Here is a 17965-nt window from a genome sequence, read left to right on the forward strand (position 1 = left end):
CAATGCATATGCAAGATAAGCAGTGACAAACATTTTATTGCTAAAGGCAATGTAATACTTTGTCAAAGTATAGTTATCTAAAGTCACATCTGAAGTCACAACTGTCCTCTTGGTACAACTAGCAACTAAGACTACTTTCATCACTCCCATTTCTGTAGTAGTGCAGGTTTCACTGATCACGACTCCTCCTTCTAGTTAGAGCATGGCTTCAAATGAACTCATAATAAGTAGCAGACATCAACTCATTGTTAATTAATAATGTTGACAAAGAATTTCAGCCAAACAACTGTCAGCTGGCTGGCAACAGATCATTTTAGAAGTATTAAGGACCTGCATAACAATTGTGCTTTAATTCTACCATTTCTCTTACGGGTCATTTTGCCTCACCATGTTGATTTTGCTGTTGTCTCAAATACATGGTGTCTTTCAAGTGTCATCAACCTACAGTTGTATCATCAAAGTACACAGATTCAAGACAGGCAAATGGTTATCACAAATATCCATATTAAACATACCAGTAATGTGGCATAGCCAACAAAAGGCCAAACACCATGCTTGGCTACCTGGATTATTTCAGTACCAGGTGTAGCTTGATGGCCCAGGTAACGCTCTCACATTTCTAAGTACAGCCACACATGTTAGATTCTGCCATAGCTGCCACATTAACATGCAGACTAACATATACCGTACTTCACATGGCCATCAGTAATAGTCAGAACACCCACAATGCAGCAAGCCAGACAGTTCTTGTCGACAACAACAGCCACAGACCTTGTCCACCCCAATGAAATACCAGTTACTCAATATATACACTAGAATCAAATGAGGCAAAGATAGGAGTTTCTTGTCCAAGAAATTATCCTCTATCTCATCATTGCTAGGACGATAGTAGTTCATGCATTAATGTGTCTTGAATGTACCAATGCTATGAGATGACACTATTCCAATTGAGTAAACAGCCATATGAACACAGACACACACACAGACACACACACACACACACACACACACACACACACACACACACACACACACACACACACACACAGTATACTAATTATATAACTCAGTTACTGTCATTCATGTCACCAACCATATAACAACCAATGCCTAGTTTGAAATATAATGCCAGTTGCCAAAATGCATATCCAATGTATACACCTACAAGTGTCACAACACAATGACTGATACCATCAACTTAACTAAGAGTCATTAACTTAACTTAACTTAATTAACATAATTTAATTTAAACCAATGTTAGCTCTAAATATAGATTACCTCAATAATAGCTGTGTGACAACCAGCAGTGTTATCAATATGTCGTCATCATAATCATCATACTCTATGCATTAGTAATTAGTATGTTGTTTACATTAAATGATCCGATTAGTAATAATTATTAGAGTACATTATTTTGTGTACGTGTTTATCCAACTAGATAATGCTAAGTAAAAATTGTGTACACACACATATCATATGCTGTTATTTTAATTGTATACTACCCTATTAGAGTGTTTACCTGTTAATAAATCTTTTTAGTAACTTAGTAGTTGTGAAATATTATTTAATTAATTGCACACAGGAAATAAATTTGCAATAAATAGTACATGATTTGATGTATGCAGTGCATGCAACAGTGTCAATATTGACGCATAAATCGCACCCGAAAAAAGATTTTACGCAAACTGAAAATTTGCTTAACTGCGAAGAATAGTAATTATAAATGACTTTACCTGTCGCCTAATTTATTGAAGTTGATTTGTGCCGAGAAAACCACGTTCAGCAGACGACAAAAACTGAGGCTCCCTTTCAATAAACGGCGCAGGTTACTGCTCGAAAGGTGCGCAAAAAGACAGCAGGTCGTTTATGTCAAAATCGCGGTTGCAAGATGTCTATTGACTGCCGAGCCTCGTACTACCAGACCACTGCAAACCGCGAGGAAGTGCATACGGGAACAGCTAAAGCCACACCCAACGGGGCCCAAAAAAAAATTCGCCTGAGCAACTACAGTCTTTACCTTAAAATCCCCACATTTGGGCTTTGCAGCATTTTCCTGATTGTTAAATTAGTAATGTTTATGCGCTAGGGTTTCAGATTATGCACTGAACATGAGATACATAAACTTTGCGCGCTTATCTAGTACCTAACTGTCTATGAAGTGCATGAATATTGCCACAATTTTCTTTACTCTGGTTGTTAGAGATATACGTGTACGTGAGTGACTGCTAAACATGCAGCTGCTGCACTCTAGACAGTAACGACCGCATTAGACTTGCAAATTGCTAACAGAAAGAATATATTTGATAAGTCACACCACACACCGAATAACTAATTCTATATCAACATCCATTCTGCTAACTCTACAACGACAGTCATTACTGTTACGGTAATGAAAGTCATTTAAAATGTCAGTTTGTTTTTTCGTGTTACTGTGCTATAACACTTGTTAATTGACTTAAGATTCCTGCGGTTTTCTTGCCAAAACTTTCAATACTGTAAGTGAAAAGGCAACCTCGTCGCCGTTCCCTGTTTTGTATCGGCTATCCAACTCATGCAGACCGTCGTCTGTCAGCTTAATGGGCTGGAAATTGGGAATGGAAGCTTTCAGAAATTGAAGTATTGCATCCAGATTTGGCCCTGCCTTCTCTGTCCTGAACACCTCTGACAGTTCGACAAGAAATCCGGCATCACTGCAGTGTTGCAGCCACACAGAAGGAACGTCCATCTTCATGCCAGATGCAGACTCTTCGTCTAGGTTTGGCTCAGTCAGACGGAAAATATCACGAATGATGGCATTGGGCTGTGGCTGATTGGTTTCAAGCACGAACGTAAGTCGTCCTCCTGGTTTCAAACTGTCATACATCTGATGCATCATTTCTGCTCGTTCGGCACGTTCAAACCAGTGGAACACGTAATTGCTAAATATTCCATCAAATGGACCAAGCGGAAGTGCTTCACGAATGCTACCCAACTGAAACGTTACAGGGATATCATCCATCTTCTTTAGCTGCTCGTTTGCTACAGCGATTCTGCACGAGTCAGGATCAACACCGACCACACGACCAGAGTCACCAACTAGAGATGCCAACTGCATAGTCAGTCGTCCGGTACCGCAGCCGAGATCGAGAATGGACTCTCCACGCTTTGGTTTCAGCATCTCGTGAATGACTGAACAACCATCTCGAAATTGTACATCCGAGTAGTGGTGGTACATGTCAGCGTTGTTTAGCACAGGCAATGTAGACATTGTGACCAAAACACGTTAGAAAAAAGAAGATAGTAAAAGGATAATTTCACTGCGCTCTCTAACGAGTATAGCTCCTCGACAGCTAGCTGAGAAACTGAGCTAAAGAGACGGCTAATGTAGCCTTCTAGTAGATCTGCATGCGCTCTGCCTGCCTAACGTAATAGGATGAGTCAGCTGTCACTTAATTAATTGCAATGTTTGCGCTTTGTCGTCATAAGGCATCCACAAATCCACTCTAGACAGTCGACAAGTTAAGTAATCATTCGATCTGTGCTTCCTTTCAAAGCTACACGGTATCAGTTCAACAACGACACAGTACATTGGCAATGTCTGTTAGCTACACCGTCTACGTACTACTAGCCGATCCCGCCATCACTCGATAGCTCCAAACCCCAAATTTTCAACAGATGCGTTGTGCATGTCTTTGCCCCATACTCATAAATATAAATATTGTATAGCAATAGACACCATGGATGCATTTGTTGCATGTAATTGTTTACCGCAACGGTGTCAGCTGACGTTTGTGTAAAATACTTCCGACTGTGTAGGGATGTCTAGAAAAACGACCAGCCGTTGGTCGCGTTGACGTTGTGCTTGCTGAGCTGCTCGCCTTGAGTCCGTAGATACCAACAACTTGCAACTGAAGCCACTTCGAAGCAGTTTGACTAAACATCCGTTACTGTACGGCGTCAGCTGACTCTACTTCCGTGACAGACATATGTGGCACGATTTGCGACGCACCAATTTCACACCTGTTCTGGGGTCACAGTGATTCCAATGTGACTCCCATATTTTGCGTGATTCCCGTAAATGTATGTCGATTTGTGATGCAAAAATATATCAAGCGTTTTTTAGCTACAGTCACAGTGATTCCATCGTGACTTCTCTAAATTTCGCGTGGACTCATAGTCATTTCTTGTGATTCCTTGTGTTTCCCGTGACTCCCAGTCATTTCTTGTCATTCCGCTGTGACTCCCGTGACTCCCAGTCATTTCTCGTGATTCTACTGTGACTCCTGGCCGTGACTCCCAGTCATTTCTTGTGATTCCTCTGCGATTCCCATTTCCTGTGATTCTCCACAATTCTTTATGATTCCTCTTTGATTCCATTGATGTGTTTCAGGTGGCTTTTTGTGCTTCCATGTGATTTTCTGTGATTACGTGTGGCTCGATCGCTGTGATTACTCGAATTATATTTCAATGTTTGCTTTACTACTGTCTTCGTTGTTTCCGGTGTGTTGCTAGATTTCCCTGACATGTAAAGTCATTTATAATTACTATTCTTCGCAGTTAAGCAAATTTTCAGTTTGCATAAAATCTTTTTTCGGGTGCGATTTATGCGTCAATATTGACACTGTTGCATGCACTGCATACATCAAATCATGTACTATTTATTGCAAATTTATTTCCTGTGTGCAATTAATTAAATAATATTTCACAACTACTAAGTTACTAAAAGATTTATTAACAGGTAAACACTCTAATAGGGTAGTATACAATTAAAATAACAGCATATGATATGTGTGTGTACACAATTTTTACTTAGCATTATCTAGTTGGATAAACACGTACACAAAATAATGTACTCTAATAATTATTACTAATCGGATCATTTAATGTAAACAACATACTAATTACTAATGCATAGAGTATGATGATTATGATGACGACATATTGATAACACTGCTGGTTGTCACACAGCTATTATTGAGGTAATCTATATTTAGAGCTAACATTGGTTTAAATTAAATTATGTTAATTAAGTTAAGTTAAGTTAATGACTCTTAGTTAAGTTGATGGTATCAGTCATTGTGTTGTGACACTTATAGGTGTATACATTGGATATGCATTTTGGCAACTGGCATTATATTTCAAACTAGGCATTGGTTGTTATATGGTTGGTGACATGAATGACAGTAACTGAGTTATATAATTAGTATACTGGTGTGTGTGTGTGTGTGTGTGTGTGTGTGTGTGTGTGTGCGTGCGTGCGTGCGTGCGTGCGTGCGTGCGTGCGTGCGCGTGCGCGTGCGCGTGCGTGTGCGTGTGTGTGTGTGTGTGTGTGTGTGTGTGTGTGTGTGTGTGTGTGTGTGTGTGTGTGTGTGTGTGTGTGTGTGTGTGTGATACAGAAACCAGAACATGATTTTTGAAAATTATTACGGGAAGTTTAATAACACAATACTAATATGCTAATATACTCATATAAACTGCTGTATTCAAAGTTGTAAACAACAGTCCGTTCGAACAACTGCAGGGTACTTTATCTATAATTCCAATGCATTTTTTGTGCAATTTTCAGTGTATTTTGAGACTTCTCACGATTCCAGTGCATTTCGTAGAAACATACATTTGGCTTATTCCCCTTGACACAACTACGTAACCAAGCAGCTGCTGGACTAGAAGTCAAAACAGCCAAAATAATGTGGTGTAACTGTATATCTGACTCGCAAATTGTTACCAGAAAAAACTGTGACTATGCCACGGCACTGACGGCTTCAAATTTCATCTATTGGACTAATTCTATAATCACTAACCTTCACTATTATAGTAAAATGACATTCCAATGTTCCTTCCTGTAGCTAACTTTCTTCTCAATATTCTTCTGGTTTTCTAGCTAACACTTTCAATAGTCTAACAGAACAGGCAACCTCGTCACCATTCCCTGTTTTGTATCGGCTATTCAACTCCTGCAGACCGTCCTCTGTCAGCTTACTGCACTGAACATTAGGAACGGAAGCTGCTATAAATTGAAGTAGTCTATCCAGATTTGGCTCCATGCACTCTCTCATGAACACTTCTGACAGTTCAACAACAAATCCGGCGTCACTGCAGTGCTGCAGCCACACAGAAGGAACGTCCATCTTAATGCCAGATGCAGACTCTTCGTCTAGGTTTGGCTCAGTAAGACGGAAAATATCACGAACGATGACATTGGGCTGTGTCTGATTGGTGTTAAGCAAGAACGTAAGTCGTCCTCCTGGTTTCAAACTGTCATACATCTGTTGCATCATTTCTGCTCGTTCGGCACGTTCAAACCAGTGGAACACGAAATTGCTAAATATTCCATCAAATGGACCAAGTGGAAGTACTTCACGAATGCTACCCAACTGAAACGTTACAGGGATATCATCCATCTTCTTTAGCTGCTCGTTTGCTACAGCGATTCTGCACGAGTCAGGATCAACACCGACCACACGACCAGAGGCGCCAACTAGAGATGCCAACTGCATAGTCAGTCGTCCGGTACCGCAGCCGAGATCGAGAATGGACTCTCCACGCTTTGGTTTCAGCATCTCGTGAATGACAGAACAACCATCTCGAAATTGTACATCCGAGTAGTGGTGGTACATGTCAGCGTTGTTTAGCACAGGCAATGTAGACATTGTGCACGTTAGAAAATAAGAGACAGCAAAAGCATAATTTCACTGCGCTCTCAAACGAGTTGCTCCTCGACAGCTAGCTGGGCAACTGAGGCAAAGAAGCGGCTTATATAGCCTTCTAGTAGATCTGCAAGCGCTCTGTGCTGCCAGGTCCTGGCTAATGTAGTAGAATGGGTCAGTTGTCACTTAATTGCAATATTTGCGGTTTGCCGTCCTAAGGTATCCACAAAACCACTCTATACAATCAACAAAGTTAAGTAATCATTCAATCTGTGCTTCCTTTGAAAGCTACACGGCATCAGTTCAACAACGACACAGTACATTGGCAATGTCTGCTAGACTAGTTGCCACGTACTACTAGACGATTCCGCCATCACCCGATAGCTACAAAACCCCCAAATTTTCCCCATTGCATGCCTTGCCCCATGCTCATCAATGTGATTACCGTAAATCAATAAACACCATGCAATATTAATTAAGCTAGAGATATGTTAATTATGTGGCCACAAGAGTGAACGCCGTCACACAAATAGCTAGAGAGCACATTATGAAAACTGCGTCATCTGCTTGTGTTCACTAAATCTTGCAGACACAAAAATCACTACTTTTAATTAATTAAGACACTGCATGCGCACATTACAAAGTCTCGCGGCGAATCTGCCGTAAATCGCAGGAATTCGCAACGAAAAATTCGCGATGCCAAAATCCACTGTGGTAGCTGCCATTGTGTCATCGCCTAATGCCACCATTTGTTGCATAAATAATTCTAGTTTACCGCAACAGTGTCAGGTAACTCTAAATTACTACTCTGTATGGATGTTTAGAAAAATGACACCAGCCAAGCCGTTGGTCGCGTTGACACTGTGCTTGCTGAGCTGTTCGTCTTGAGTCCGTAGATACCAAAAACTTGAACCTGAAGCAGTTTGAAACAGTTTGACTGAATGGCAGTACGGCGTCAGCTGACTCTACTTCCGTGACAGCTGACGTGTTTATTTCCGGATGTTTATTTTCGAATGTTTATTTCCGAATGTTTATTTCCGGATGTTTATTTCCGTGACAGCTGACGTGTGGCGCATTAGTAGGTTACTAGTACTACCCGCCCTAGGGGCGGTGGCAATCTGGGCGCGGTGGCAATCTATCTTTGTACGCCACTTCTGCAGCAACGAAGACGCGACTTCCGCGGGACCGGCGTCACGCCGATAGGCGCCTTACAGACAGACAGACAGACAGACAGACAGACAGACAGACAGACATGTGGACAAACGAAAGTGGGCGTTCCCGAGCATATCAACACGTCACATCCGCATACTCGGCACTTCCGCGAAGACACAGTCGCGTAGCAATCTAATTGTAGGTTAATTTCAGCACCCAAAGCAATAGTCTCGCGTAGCCAGACCCCTTTCCGTCGCGTCATCATTCCGGGCGAAATGAGGTCTGGTGAACAGCCTTTGATGTCGCTGTGTGCCGCGTAGCCAGAAATCGGCTATCTAAAGACCGGATTTGGTCTCTTAAATGCTTCACTAAAGACCAGAATGGTATGCACGCAAGTGCAATCCTATCTCATTAACTTCTCTTGTTTCGTAGAGAACAACTCGAACACTACAGCTAGAGTCGTTGCTGTTTGTGAAATCTACATGTCTACAGCAGCGATTGAATGCGGCCGCGGGAACGTTGACGTCGGCAGGCTCGACGTCGTACGTCTACACACACAACGGCGACTGAATGCGAACGCACTGAATGGATGCGAACGTACTCGATGCTGTTTGCTGTTTTGACGTCTAGAGCGACCAAATGCAAATAAAAAATAGGAATAGACAGACAAATAAAAATAAAAATAATAAAAATAGACAGACAAATGCAAAAATGAATGCTTGTTGTTGTTGTTGTGTGTATGTGTTGTGGGGATGTGTGTGTGTGTGCGTGCGCGCGAGGGTGCGTGTGTGTGTGTGTGTGTGTGCGTGCGTGTGCGTGCGTGTATGTAGATTTGTCTTTAAAGTAACACGTGGACACGCCCTACAGTGAGATGGGGGCTACTCTAACGTGCCAAATAATGGACGACTGGCGAACGTTAATTTTTCGTCTTCTTCGCTTAGATGTAGCTACTATCTAGGTGATCGAGCAATTCCTACCGCCCATAGAGCGGGTGAGAGCGAACGGATCGAGTTTGTTTGTTTGCTCAATCAATTAAACGAGTATGCAGATGTCACGTGCGCTTGCCAGCCACTGTACGCCATCCTCTAATTCCCAGAGTACAAGATGCGCCGGCTCACCAGGCCGCTTTTGCGTGGTGCGTGTGTCACGGAAGGTGCGTCTTCTTCTTTGCAGAAGTGGCACACAACGATAGATTGCCACCGCCCATACGGCGGGTAGTACTACTAGTATCGGATAGATAAGTGAATAACTGGTCCTACATGTGTACATGTTTGACTACCGTTTTGAGTAATGCCCTCCCACCTGCCTGTTGTCTAGCTAGCTAGAGCCCCTGTTTGAGCACGTATTTTGACAATGGCGCATCTCTCCTGTATATGGATCTTCTAAAAATCACTATAAATCTACCTCGACAGCTACAGACATGCCACTTTGTACGATGGTTGTCGTCAACGTCACCTGACAGTCGGCTGGCACAAAAAGTTTGATATCAATGTCTACTGCGGTATTCACTAGGAAACGCCCTTCAACATTGTGGGTCTAGCGCAGAACCTAGAATGAAGCCATACAGGCACAAAACGAATTCGGAGATGCAACAGACTCAACTCTACCCGTCTATAAACATTGCTTATCCCAGCTTACCTCGGGACAATGCAAAATCAGGCTATGGAAGGAACAGTAGTAAGCTACACAAACTATTGTAAAACTACTTACAAAGTAGAAATAACCAACTGTACACACCTATCTACACTATCTACAAACTATTACTCTCAACACAGCACGTTCTCTGCTTGTCCGGCGCACAGCTTCGAGCTTCTGTTCGACAGTGACCATGCCCTGACCACTTCTCTGACCAGACCGTGCGCAATGACCTGAAATGACCTGAAATGATCGCCGAATGCCGCAAAAGTGTGCAACAGCAAACCTTCTGTACGTAGAGACATCTTGTATTTACCTACGCCGTTCTACCAACTAGCACGACAGTGAATTCTTGTAGACATCCGGTGCCATTGCCAACAACAAAGCGACCGGAAGTCTAACGACGCTTGAAAGAAAAAAATCCCTTGAGTAACGACACAGCACTCCCAACCACGTTTAGACAAACCTAGGGATTACGAAACAATACCTCTTCTCTTCCGAAGCTTCGCTAACCTCCTCCCAATCCTCCTTTCGGAGTGCTGAACGGCTGATTTCGGCCGAAGTGAAACTGTCAAACTACGGGTCGGAAACCCGCCAATCAAGCACGATCAGACTCTCTACGCCTTCTTCTTCGTCTTTCTCCAGTAGAGAATATCGTCGGGATCGACAAAGAGGAACTACATGGAGATTTCTAAGGTCGACATGGCCCTGACGTCAGGGACGTTGTGTGACGTCACGTTGCAACAAATATGCAAATAATTCAAGACGTTGTTCTCTATGATTGGTTGAATGTAATTGCTAAGTTTGAAGCCCGTACAACAACTCCTTCCAATGTTAAATCTATTTTTAGGTTTGACGAGTACACTCGCCAAATGACGTCACACTTAGCGCACTTCGATTTTGCTCCTAACATGCTCTAGATAGACGTTCGAAAGACGAAACTTGGCGTAATGCATCGCTAGCGTATACTCTAACGGTTCTCATTTAGCCGTTACCAAAACTTGCTCATGTAACGAGAAACGGAAGTCCGGTGAAGAAGGTCACGCCACATACGGGACACGTGATTCAGTCAAATTGCTTCAAACCGCTTCAGTTGCAAGTTGTTGGTACTAGGGACTGCCAATTATTGAAACTTGCCTAGACAGCCTTTCTAGGTCTAACTTGTTATTACGTTTGCGTTACGTGTCAGGTACGTAAAGTCACGTACTTACCTTATCTCCGCCTCCCTTTGTCTCAACGTAGGCCGGTTTCCTGTAAACAAGCCTTTGTTTCTGCTTTTAAAACATAGCTCAAAAGAATCGCTAATAAATTGTCTATCGAATGAACATACTTTGAGCTGTCCACGCGCTAGGATTCGCTAGATATCGCTGCTGCTGGCACGTCACACCCTCACACGTCAGGTCGGATTCTTGCCACGTGACTTCTCCGTTGGATATCGGATATCCGCCTTCCTGGATATCGGATATCCGCTATCCTGAATATCGCTAGCCAATCAAAATATTTTTAGCCGTTAGATACACCTTTTGGGCGTGTCCTAGCATACGGGCAATGTTTTAGCGGCGCATGCGGCTCGTAAGAATGTCTGGTGACTTCGGGAAGACTTTTGAGTCAGAAACAACGCCTGTCGATGTTTTTTGATGTGTTTTTTTACCCGAGGCCCGGATTTCCGGGCTGAGGGTATAGTTTCTAGTTTTGAGCACATACGTGCCTAAAAATCATACTTTAAAAGATAAATCTAAAGATCACAAGAATCAAACATCAAAAGATGAAAAACCATTTTACAAAAAAATAAAAATAAAAATAAAAAATAAAAAATTAAAAGTTAATTTAATAAACAATTTTTTAAAATAAGAATGCAAGCAAAAATTAAAAATAAGTTATAAATTAAAATTTGTAAAAAAATTAACTAAAAATTGAAAATTGAAAAATTAAAACATGAAATTTAAAATGTAGAAAATTAAATGGCCGGACCATCCACTGACCCTGGACAGTGTATCCTAATTGTGAACATTTTTTCTCCGTCACAGAAAGCGACTGAGCCTGAGTAACAGCTGGACTAGATACCTGAATGGTTGCCTCACAAGCTGGTATTTTGGGCCGCGATCAAAACCATGTTTTGTGGTGTATCACCTTTGCGTAAAATGGCGTCGTGCCTTTCAAATGTTGCAGAAACCAAGTGTTCTGTGTACGGTACAATGTAGGAGACGATCAATCATGTTTAGATGAACGTCTGAACTGTAAACTGTGGTTCTAGCATCTTTTTGCATTGCTGATGGAGCTGATTATTGATATCAGACAAGGTAGTTTTTACCTTCCACCTCTCCTAGGTGAGTTTGTAGGTTTTCATTTTGTGTCTTATTGTTGCCAGATCTAGTAGCAGTGAAAACAGTCAAGGACTACTAATGTCGCTGATATTGACATTCCACCTACTTTGTTCGTTCTCATTTCATACCCTATTGTGGCCAGATGTAGTAGTAGTGAAAACAGCTAGATTGTCAGTGGATTACCAATGTCTAGATGTAGTGTGAGTGAAGCTATTTAGGTGTTTACTGGACTGGAATTACACGTTCGCTCCATGCACGTAATGCGCATCTTTAGCACGTTACAGCCAACGTAACTATAGGCCCAAAACTTTACCAAGGTACTCGATAATTGCTTATTTAACTAACATCAGGGCACTTTCATGATCCAACAAAAGATCGATTCGTATACCTCGAATTTGTGGACGTGATGGGAGGAACCTTGCAGGTGCGAACAGTTTCGCAGGTGAATCGTGGAGATACACCACAGAACATGGTTTTGATTGCGGTCCAAAATACCAGCTTGTGAGGCAACTATTCAGGTATCTATTCCAGCTGTTACTCAGACCCAGTCGCTTTCTGTAGAGGAGGAAAAATGTCCACAATTAGCAGGCGCGTACCGTGGCATGGGCTAAATGGGCTATAGCCCCCCCAGTTTTTGTGGGCGTTTCCCATTTTGTCAGGTGAAAACTAGCGTTACGTAGCTTTTTGTAAACGTGCGCGTCTGTTTACAGTCTGGATGTTCGAGGCCGAGCATGCGTGTCTCACACTAGGCTGCAGACATCGGTTTCCGTGATCAACACTACTTCACTGACACCATGTCGTCTCATCAGCAAAACCAGAAGTACAAAAAACAGACGAAACTGTCTCACTGTTTTCGGTAAGATCTATGGTCCACGCTGATATGCTACTAATACAATTTTTGTCAAAGGGGCGTGTCAGTGTTCGGGTATTTCAGCCCCCCCAATTCCAATGGCCACGGTACGCCCCTGCAATTAGGATACGACCCCGTTTGGGCTATTCACAGACGTTATCCCGTATATTTTGCTAGTGCGCCAGCAGACGTTGTGCGATTCTAGTCGTAGAGGCTTGTTCCAAAGCTGTACGAGGTATGGACAACGTTAAATAGCAGTTAGTTTACTAATAGAGCAGTACGAAGTCGCTCTAGTTAGAAAGGCGTCTCAGCGTTTTTTCTAACTAGGTCGCTTCTTGAGGAAGCAATAATTTTTTCTCATGGGCCGGTTGAATTTATACCTTGCATAGGGTATACAGATATTCAATGACAGATAATACAATAACCAGAACATGATTTTAAATATTATTACGGGAAGTTTAATAACATCAATACTAATATGCTAATATATTGATTTATACTGCTGTATTCAAAGTTGTAAACAACAGTCCGTTCGAACAACTGCAGGGTACTTTGTCTATAATTTTAATGCATTTTGTGTCCAATTTTCAGTGTATCTTGAGACTGCTCACGATTGCAGTGCATTTCGTAGAAACATAAATTTAGCTTATTCCTCTTGACAGAACTACGTAACCAAGCAGCTGCTGAACTAGAAGTCAGAACAGCCAAAACAATGTGAAGTAACTGTATATTAGACTGGCAAATTGTTACAAGAAAGAACTGTGACTATGCCACGGCACTGACTGCTTCAAATTTCATCTATTGGACTAATTCTACAAACACTAACCTTCACTATTATAGTAAAATGACATTCCACTGTTCCTTCCTGTCGCTAAGTAACCTTTTTTTCAATATTCTTCTGGTTTTCTAGCCAACACTTTTAATAGTCTAACAGAACAGGCAACCTCGTCACCATTCCCTGTTTTGTATCGGCTATTCAACTCCTGCATAGACCGTCGTCTGTCAGCTTACTGCACTGAAAATTAGGAATGGAAGCTGTTATAAATAGAAGTAGTCTATCCAGATTTGACTCCGTGCACTCTCTCATGAACACTTCTGACAGTTCGACGACAAATCCGGCATCACTGCAGTGCTGCAGCCACACAGAAGGAACGTCCATCTTAATGCCTGATGCAGACTCTTCGTCTAGGTTTGGCTCAGTAAGACGAAATATATCACGAACGATGACATTGGACTGTGTCTGATTGGTGTTAACCAAGAACATAATTCGTCCTCCTGGTTTCAAACTGTCATACATCTGTTGCATTATTTCTGCTCGTTCGGCACGTTCAACCCAGTGGAACACGTAATTGCTAAATATTCCATCAAATGGACCAAGTGGAACTGCTTCACGCATGCTACCCAACTGAAACGTTACAGGAATATCATCCATCTTCTCTAGCTGCTCGTTTGCTACAGCGATTCTGCACGAGTCAGGATCAACACCGACCACACGACCAGAGTCACCAACTAAAGATGCCAACTGCATAGTCAGTCGTCCGGTACCGCAGCCGAGATCGAGAATGGACTCTCCACACTTTGGTTTCAGCATCTCGTGAATGACTGAACAACCATCTTGAAATTGTACATCCGAGTGGAGGTGGTACATGTCAACGTTGTTTAGCACACGCAATGTAGACATTGTGACCAAAACACGTTAGAAAATAGAAGATAGTAAAAGGATAGCGCTCTCCAACGAGTATGAGTGCACGAAACAACTCCGTAGTCTTGACTACTAAATTAGACAAACAGTAGGGTAGCCTCACCTAATTCAAAACACTTCCGGTCACGTTCGGAATGTGAGCCATGTTTCAGAACTACGTAACCAAGCAGCTGCTGGACTAGAAGTCAGAACAGCCAAAATAATGTGGTGTAACTGTATATCAGACTTGCAAATTGTTACCAGAAAGAACTGTGACTATGCCACAGCACTGACAGCTTCAAATTTCATCTATTGGACTAATTCTACAATCACTAACCTTCACTATTATAGTAAAATGTCATTTCAATGTTCCTTCCTGTCGCTAACTTTCTTCTCAATATTCTTCTGGTTTTCTAGCCAACACTTTCAACAGTCTAACAGAACAGGCAACCTCGTCATCATTTCCTGTTTCGTATCGGCTATTCAACTCCTGCAGACCGTCGTCTGTCAGCTTACTGCACTGAAAATTAAAAACGGAAGCTGTTATAAATTGAAGTAGTCTATCCAGATTTGGCTCCATGAACTCTCTCATGAACACCTCTGACAGTTCAACGACAAATCCGGCATCACTGCAGTGCTGCAGCCACACAGAAGGAACGTCCATTTTATGCCAGACGCAGACTCTTCGTCTAGGTTTGGCTCAGTAAGACGGAAAATATCACGAACGATGACATTGGACTGTGTCTCATTGGTGTTAAGCAAGAACGTAAGTCGTCCTCCTGGTTTCAAACTGTCATACAGCTGTTGCATCATTTCTGCTCGTTCGGCACGTTCAAACCAGTGAAATACGTAATTGCTCAATATTCCATCAAATGGACCAAGTGGAAGTGCTTCACGAATGCTGCCCAACTGAAAAGTTACAGGAATATTATTCACTACTTTCTTTAGCTGCTCGTTTGCTACAGCGATTCTGCACGAGTCAGGATCAACACCGACCACACGACCAGAGGCGCCAACTAAAGATGCCAAATGCATAGTCAGTCGTCCAGTACCGCAGCCGAGATCGAGAATGGACTCTCCACGCTTTGGTTTCAGCATCTCGTGAATGACTGAACAACCATCTCGAAATTGTACATCTGACTGGTGGTGGTACATTTCAGCGTTGTTTAGCACACGCAATGTAGACATTGTCACCAAAACACGTTAGAAAATGAAAGATAGTAAAAGGATAATTTTACTGCGACCTCCGAGTATAGCTCCTCGACAGCTAGCTGAGAAACTGAGCCAAAGAGACGGCTTATATAGCCGTCTAGGAGATCTGCATGCGCTCTGCCTGCCTAATGTAATAGGATGAGTCAGCTGTCGCTTAATTGCAATGTTTGCGCTTTTGTTGTCAAAAGATATCCACAAAAGCACTATACAGTCGACAATCTAAGTAATCATTCCATCTGTGCTTCCTTCGAAAGCTACACGGCATCAATTCAACAGCGACACAGTACATTGGCAATGTCTGCTAGACCGTCTACGTACTACTAGCCGATCACGCCATCACTCGATAGCTCCAAACCCCAAATTTTCCCCAGGTGCGTTGTGCATGTCTTTGCCTCATACTCATAAATATGAAATCGTATATCAATAAACACCATGCATGTATTTGTTGCATGTAATTGTTTACCGCAACGGGGGGGAGGGTGTCAGCTGACTTTTGTAAAAATGCTCCCGACTCTGTAGGGATGTCTAGAAAAGCGACCAGTCGTTGGTCGCGTTGACGTTGTGCTTGCCGGGCTGTTCGTCTAGAGTCTGTAGATACCAACAACTTGCAACTTAAGCACTTTGAAGCAGTTTGACTAAACATCAGTTAGCGTATGGCGCCAGCTGGCTCTACTTCTGTGACAGACGGATGTTGTCGGCGCATTATTAACCCGAGGCGGAGCTTCAGGTTACAGTAGTGATTCTTGTCGATAACCGACTGAAATGGAATTGTGTTGTGAGTTCATTTCTTCTTAGATAGAGTGCTGATTTGCAATACGAGCGGAGGTGTGTCTACTGTCATTGTTGATACGAGCGGGATCTAGTAAGTGTGTCTAGAGCATTTTTATTACAGTCTGGTATGTTGCTAGACAAAGTGTTTTCGCTCACAATTAGCTAAAGAGCTCATTTTGTGCGCAGCAGCTGTCAGTGTTGGAGGAAACTAGTTGTAAGATTTTAGTTGAGGAGCCAAGTCCCAGAAGCCGACGTTTTGCTCCGACCCCCTTGTGGACCAGCGTTTCTTGGCACTAGAAAATTCTAAAAAACTAATAGAAATTATTTCTCAATGTTTGCACTTTGGAAAACGTGCGACAAAGTAACGGTAGAATTTATAAAATAGTACGCGCGAGGCGCACGGGAAAGTCGAGGCTATACTATAGCTCTTCATGACGAGCGTTCCTGAAGGCGTAGAATCTCTAATTAATTGACTACTGCAATTCTACAACTAGCGCCAACAAAGGAAGCATGCCATTTATGCTGGAAATAGTTAGAAAGGCAACAACTTTTGTATTATCCAGGACTGCCGATTGCTACAGCCTTGGAGTTCCTTTAAAGCAATAGGTATCGTTGAATCAAAGTAAACATCTTTGCGAGTACAACACTCTGTCTATATTTTCGTATTGTAATTTAATCTTTTTAGATTTATTATTTCATTATTTTTTCTAGAAATAACTTGATCTACTACACTAAAATAATTGAATTAATTCGCGCGTGCATGCAATCATACACTTGATCACTTATTCACTATCACTACAGTCATCATTATCGCTATCATCAGTCTGGTTCTGGAGTTTCTTCTTCCAATAGTACTTGACTAGGAAAGGCTATTTGCTTGCTCCAATTCTTGCAATTTCTGCAACCGCATTCATCGGTAGAGCACAAAGCAGCGCGAAAGCACGAACATTGCTCTTTTGGTGCAGCCGACATTGCACTTGCAGCTTACAAGCTCCAACGGTGCTATCGAGGCAGGAAGCTGTGTCATCCAGCAGAAATATGTGCCAGAACCGTTTTCATCAGTTTCAACAATCCATCCGTGACCGTGCGGACTAGGCAGATTCTGCATAGAGCACAAATCATTTTCCATACAAAACTTTGATAATTAACCCGTACTACTAAATGCTGCCGAAGAGCATCTTGAGTCGGTGGCATCTGCTGCGCTTTCGAGCACTCCATGCGAAATAACTCGTACCGAACCTCGTTGACACTGGTACAAGTTGGCAAACCGTAAAGATGGCATACAAACTTCTCACATTCAGTCGGAGCCAAGCTGCATCCTACTCTGGTCATCGCAATGCGTAAACAGTCGTTTTGAGAAGCTAAGCGAAAGATCTTTGTTTTTCCTTTTTCGGCAAAGGCAATCGTCGTGTCGCATCCAGGAAAAGCCCATATGGCAAGGAGAGCAGCATACATGTCTTCGCCTAAATTGACTGCGATGTCCGTAAGACTAATGCAACGACGTCGTAGTTTTGTGCCAGTAAGCCATGCATAACAATGATGCGTTGATTGTGATCGCTTCTGTTTGCTGGTATTCCGTTGACAAGTAACGTACAAAGCAAAATTTGTGGATGAAATTGCGCTTCTTCTTGATCTTTCCTGAGCAGGCAGCTTTGTTTGGCTAGCCGTTGCATCTTGCACCACAGTAGCTAGAGGTTGCTGCTTTCGAATGAAC

At 42.4% G+C, this 17965-nt stretch overlaps 2 protein-coding genes and 1 long non-coding RNA gene across 10 annotated transcripts; all 3 read right to left on the reverse strand.

Moving 5' to 3' along the window:
- Positions 1 to 198: 198 nt before the first annotated feature.
- Positions 199 to 777, reverse strand: LOC134190713 (uncharacterized). Its single transcript, XR_009971678.1, has 4 exons — positions 691 to 777; positions 516 to 619; positions 388 to 441; positions 199 to 330 (listed from the first exon to the last, which is right to left on the reverse strand). It is a non-coding gene; the product is annotated as an uncharacterized LOC134190713 (long non-coding RNA).
- A 1500-nt stretch (positions 778 to 2277) lies between these two features.
- Positions 2278 to 3755, reverse strand: LOC134191299 (demethylmenaquinone methyltransferase-like). The gene has a single exon (XM_062659898.1). It carries the CDS (start codon positions 3245 to 3247, stop codon positions 2456 to 2458), a length of 792 nt encoding a protein of 263 aa, XP_062515882.1. The 5' UTR covers positions 3248 to 3755; the 3' UTR covers positions 2278 to 2455.
- A 1657-nt stretch (positions 3756 to 5412) lies between these two features.
- On the reverse strand, positions 5413 to 10825 carry LOC134190710 (malonyl-[acyl-carrier protein] O-methyltransferase-like). 8 transcript variants are annotated; one of them, XM_062659193.1, is made up of 3 exons: positions 10744 to 10825; positions 10625 to 10684; positions 5413 to 6862 (listed from the first exon to the last, which is right to left on the reverse strand). In XM_062659193.1, the coding sequence occupies exon 3, from the start codon at positions 6627 to 6629 to the stop codon at positions 5838 to 5840; it is 792 nt and encodes a 263-aa protein (XP_062515177.1). In that variant the 5' UTR covers positions 6630 to 6862; positions 10625 to 10684; positions 10744 to 10825; the 3' UTR covers positions 5413 to 5837. The 8 variants fall into 8 exon arrangements, 3 of the variants coding, with proteins under 3 accessions (XP_062515177.1, XP_062515179.1, XP_062515180.1); XM_062659195.1 differs by having other exon boundaries at positions 10625 to 10687; positions 10744 to 10804; XM_062659196.1 differs by having other exon boundaries at positions 10625 to 10664; positions 10744 to 10801.
- Positions 10826 to 17965: the final 7140 nt, after the last annotated feature.

This window comes from Corticium candelabrum, chromosome 15 (assembly GCF_963422355.1).
Source record: "Corticium candelabrum chromosome 15, ooCorCand1.1, whole genome shotgun sequence".
Taxonomy (NCBI): Eukaryota; Metazoa; Porifera; class Homoscleromorpha; order Homosclerophorida; family Plakinidae; genus Corticium; species Corticium candelabrum.